This window comes from Homalodisca vitripennis, chromosome 5 (assembly GCF_021130785.1).
Source record: "Homalodisca vitripennis isolate AUS2020 chromosome 5, UT_GWSS_2.1, whole genome shotgun sequence".
NCBI lineage: Eukaryota > Metazoa > Arthropoda > Insecta > Hemiptera > Cicadellidae > Homalodisca > Homalodisca vitripennis.
Genome location: NC_060211.1, coordinates 181,892,828 through 181,898,208, shown reverse-complemented (window position 1 = coordinate 181,898,208; position 5,381 = coordinate 181,892,828). Strand labels below are relative to the sequence as shown.

The 5,381-nt window shown below is 37.0% G+C and overlaps 1 protein-coding gene across 1 annotated transcript; it reads right to left on the bottom strand.

The window, feature by feature from the left end:
• Positions 1-345: 345 nt before the first annotated feature.
• On the bottom strand, positions 346-4,824 carry LOC124363273 (THAP domain-containing protein 2-like). The gene is made up of 2 exons (XM_046818483.1): positions 4,557-4,824; positions 346-1,026 (listed from the first exon to the last, which is right to left on the bottom strand). Exons 1-2 carry the CDS (start codon positions 4,622-4,624, stop codon positions 522-524), a joined length of 573 nt encoding a protein of 190 aa, XP_046674439.1. The 5' UTR covers positions 4,625-4,824; the 3' UTR covers positions 346-521.
• Positions 4,825-5,381: the final 557 nt, after the last annotated feature.

Below are 5,381 nucleotides of genomic sequence, written 5' to 3'. Positions count from 1 at the left end.
TGCCCCATGAACGTTACTGTTTTCAAGAGATAATTTCTAAGTTTGGTTTTGTGTATTGATTCAGTGAATTTCTTTGAAAAATGGTGTAGTCTCAACTTAAAATATTTCTTAGCTATTGCCTTTATAAGAAGTACAAAATGGCTTTGTTCGGGGCCATCGTCAAGGAAATGGTCCCCCTGGAAACAAATCCATTCCTAAACATTTCTTCATTACAGATGACGTCATCTTTTCAGTTAAATTTTTGATTGAAGTAATGTCTCCTTTGTTCAAATTAAACTTAACAACATACTCGGCAATTAAACAAAACTTTTCTACAGCCTCTGACGGTTGCACTAAACCCCCCCCCCCTATTTTTACATTTAACCAAACTTTGATAACACCAAACGTTGCCTACCAAACGTTCCACTCACTCACAACAAACAATTTCAGTTTTTTCGTACGTAAGTGTGTATGCCTTCGGAGACAAGAAATTGAGTGTGATAGCAAATGCTTTGAGCCTTTCATCATAAACCTTTTTAATTTTAGGGTTTACTGTTTTTTTCCGCCGCTCGCTTTATCAAACAGTCCGAATTCTGAGAAATTGATCCTAAGAAGGAACAATCTTCTGGTTGAAAGTTTAATTTTTCCTTAAGGGATTCTAGTATGGATTCTAAATTTGCTACCCTTTTTTTCAATCGTCTTCTATTTTGCTGCAGACCCTTTACCTTCTTTTTGTAAGTCAAGACATCTGACTTGCATTTTTCAAGAGCAATTTGAAATTTTTTTGTTGGTGATACAAAAGAGCTCGTTGAACACATTTCTGGCTCTTCTTTTCTTTTAAGTGGTTTACGGTCTTTTACCTCAGAGAAAGCTGGAAAAATCGCTGGTATCGCTCCTTCTCGTATCCGGACCCTGCAGAGAGAAGTTCGGTCGATATCCGCCTCCCGGAAGTGTGAAGAGCAGAGTCTACTGTGACGATTCAGCTCCCAATCCTTTCTTCTAACTGCGTTGATCCATCGTTGCCGTTGTTCTGCGCCTTTTGGGAAACTGAAAACACAGTAAATGGCATTAAATTGTGAAAAACAAAACATAGGTTGAAAGGTAAAATTCTATAGCGAAACACATTGCGAAAATGACAGTAAGCATCCATAGATTATAATAAGATTAACTTATTGGGCTTGCTGTAATCTAAGTACGCATCATGCAATAACATTATGCGTTTACGAACATTTTTCGCTGTATATCTTTGTTACTCATGGATGGGTTTCAATTTTCTTTGTGTCAAAAGAAAAGAAATTAAATTTGCAACAAAATACATACATAAATAAACGCATAAAAAATTACTGTAGGCCTAAATGTTATTAAAATTTTTCTGTGATTTAAGTTTTAAATTTTTAACGGTCGCTATTTTGAAATACAGTATGATGTTACAAGTATACCAAAATAAAATGGTTTTGCTAATTAACCAAAAGTAGTTACAAAAACGTAACAGTTACTTACAACAAAATATTTATATTCTGGTTTCACGACCAATAACCATAAATTACAATTATTGTAATCTATGCCAAAACAAATTACATTACTTGGGAAGCCTGATGATTCTGAGGCAATAACTTATTTAAGGGCCCCATACACCTGCGAGCCTAGCTCGCGAGCCGGACCCGCTGATTATTCACCATACACCCTACGTATCTTGCTCGCCCAGTTGCAACATCATGAGTTTTTCGAAGAAGGATGCAGCTGCGGTCATAGTGTTAGATGAGCTAGGTGTATTTAAGAAGAAACGGAAGAAAGGGCAATGTGGTCAAAGAATTGGTTACTAAATAGAAATAGAATTAGTCACATGAATTTATTGAATTTTTGTTAGGAATGATAGTCACCAAGACTATCAAACTATTTAAGGATGTCAGCTGAAAGTTTTAACATGTTTATTGGACGAGGTTAAACCGCTTATAAAAAAAAAGATACTATACTGCGAAACGCTATATCACCAGAGGAACGCCTCACTGCTACTCTCCGTTTTCTGGCTACCGGACGGTCTACATAATAAATGCTATCGGCAAATTTCGATACTCTTCAATAAATGTTGTAAAAAAATCAGGGCTCATAAATAACTTGGAGTCAGCCATGTTAACTCAAAACAAACAAAAACACCTTACCCTTGGCGGAACGAGTGGTGCGTAACGTTTGGCGTACAGTAGTGAAAACGGAATGAACAGATTTTTTCGGTGGTGGGGGCACGAGTCCGATCCGTAATGCGCCATACACTGGCGAACTGATACTCGAGCCGAGCACGAGCTCCTCCCGTTTTGTTTTCAATGGGGTGATCGTGACAGGCGGAGAGAAAAAGTGGGGGATGGAGGGGCCCCTCCTGCCAACTAGAGATAGCCCGCGTATTAGAATAGTGGAATAAGCAGTCCGCGCGTTCTCGCTCTGTACTCCTCTGAATTTAATAGAGCCTGGTGGGTGTAATATGTATATGTATGTATATGTATAAATGTAATATATATATTACATTTTCAAAGCTGGATGCTGCAGGATGCAGCGCAATTAAATTTATTTCATTGAACCGTGATTTTACAACGTAATTAATGGCAGGCAATTACTCTTGTCTACATACAAATAAACCAATTACAACGGAGTATCGAAATACCAAAAAAGACGTAAGGAAAGGTCTAATGTAACAAAGTAACTTCGTTACATTTCAGTGGCGTAGCTATAAAACATTCGAGGGTGGATTAAACATCCAGGAGGATTAAAAAGAGCCCTACTTAGCATAGTAGTTAAAGAATTTATCTTCAGGGTCTCCAAACACAAAATCAACAATTATGTTGAGTTTTTTTAATTGCATCTTTCGTATTAAAATGTAAACCAATAAAATTGTTTCGTAACATTATATTTGGTTCATTGCATTTTCCAACTGCCTTAATCAAATAAATATAATTTGTAGGTTACATTACTATTAGTTTAGAAATTATTCGATAATTTCCATGTACTATAGATCAGATCAGCATTATAATCGCGTACGCCAGACGACACAAAATGACACTTATCAGGCTTGGTCGAAGTTGCATGCACAATTTCAAGTCTAGCTTATTTCTCACGTGCTATGTTAGGTATTTAAGTCAGGTAGTTGTCATTGATTTTGTCATATTTCTATAATTATGTTTTTGGTTAAGTAATTATTAATTTATTTACTACCAATTAAGGACTCCACATTATAATATGTTGCTTTTGTCCTATTAATTTTGAATATATTCCAATATCACAAAAAGATAACTGGATATGGTTATAATTTTATATTTATGGCATTTTATGTATACTGAATTAGCTTTAGGACTTTGGAAAATTATATAATGTGTTTTTAATTCAAATTTAAGTGTTTTATTAAAAGCTTAGTTTAAATGGGTAGATTTATCGTATTTGAATTTATTTTGTTAATTTCATTTTGCTTGAGTGTTGTTTTCTTTTGTTTTTCTAAGAAAGTTGGAGCCTCTACACAGGCAGTTCCTTGCCTTTTGAGGTCCTATTTTGTTTTCTTGAATTTTGTTTATTGATGTACCCTAGCTGTATTAAAATAAAAAAAGACATGTTCATATTTCTTTAATAAAAAGTAACATTGCTTTATTTTTATTCTCATGTCAATTGTGTCTACAACTAAGGAGCAATGTTTGTGTTTGTGCTTAAGGTATAAATGATGTTTATATAATTTTACTATTGTACATATTTTCAAGAAAATAAATAATTTTTCTATTCTATTCTAGATTATGACATTTTATTCGTTTGTGCACCATCTCACATTTTGTAAAGTATCTTTAGAGTTATAAAGAAAGTTTCAATATTAATATAATTAATTCGATATAATTTCTATGTTTTGCAGATATGTTCGGATATAAAACGACTCATTAATTCGGATATAAAACGACTCATTAATTCGGATATAAAACGACTCATTAATTTGTAAGATAATAGAAATCAGAACCGTCCGAACTGAGGTCGCTATCAGCCGCAATGTACAGGGTTTGTCAGGAATGTTCGGGATTTATCGGTACTGCTCGGCTCTGCCCCCACTCTTTCTCTCCGCCTGTCACGATCACCCCATTGAAAACAAACGGGAGGAGCTCGTGAGCCGAGCCGCACGGCAAGCAGTGGCGGATCCGGCTCGGCGCGCCTGAATTTGACTCGGCTCGGCTCTTTATTGTCCATACACTGACGGATTTGGTCAATTTCTAGGCGAGTCGAGCCAGGCTCGCAGGTGTATGGGGCCCTTTAGAATTGTAAGTCGGACGTCGCGCACCTGGCTCGGGTCCCCCGCTCGGCAAATGTCGGAGGCGCTCGGTAAGTTCCGATCCCTTCCACAGCAACTACTCATTGCCCTCCCTACAACCGAGTTTGCCAGCGCTCAAAGCGGATTTTTGAAACATCGTACTGCGATTTCTGGCCTGTGGTAGAGCGCACCTTTAGTTTAAGGTCACGTCATCAACGATACATACGTTGTGGCAAATCATATGGTTTGGTTATTGTTTAAAATTTTAACATGGTAATTATAACAACTGCGTATCAGGTTTTCAGCTTACCTGTGATAAGTTATCCCCTCTAGTTTTCCTTTATTGAAGCATCCAAAAGCAACACATGACATAGGCATTGTGTGTTTGTGAAGACAACACCATCCACAACATAAACAAGAGTAAACAACAAGATGTTTAGCAACACGCCGGAAGCACACGCGTCAGTAAGCGGAGTGTATAGCAGGTCACTACAGTAAGCTCGACAAGGGCGAAGTGAAGAGCGCGGGTGCAAGGCGACGCTCCTCAGTAGGGTGACTCACGCCCGCGCCGCCATATTGTTGAGTTTAGCCGCTCCGCAGTGGCTTCACCTGCGAGCACCCGATGTCCTGTCTATTGGTCTTATTGTAATCTGTGGTCGCGACCCGTGAGCTGAGAGTCGCCAGCAGTTTAACATTCTTCGGTTCTCGTAGTTCTTTATGATCTGCTAGACATAGAAGAAAACTGTTTAAAATCTGAATTTATTATGGACGACAATTACACATCGTTGAAAACTATTGTATTTCACTTACAAAGCTTTTGAACCATTAAATGTATTTTACTTTACAGATAATATTAACGATGATTTCTTAATCATCTACATTTCATTGTACACAGAACGAGAAATTAATTTGTTTACAATAATTTTTAATGATAAAACCAAAATTGATTATATTAACTATTAGGCTATAATAATAATTGATCGAATCAAGATAAATGAATTAACTAAATTAATTGTTTATTTTGAATTGGTCCATTCGATGATCTGATGGAGCAGACGGATTGAGTGACGTCAGTGATCGGAATGATATGAAGAGCCGGTTCATTTCAGTGATCTGATCCGAATGAGCCGGATCT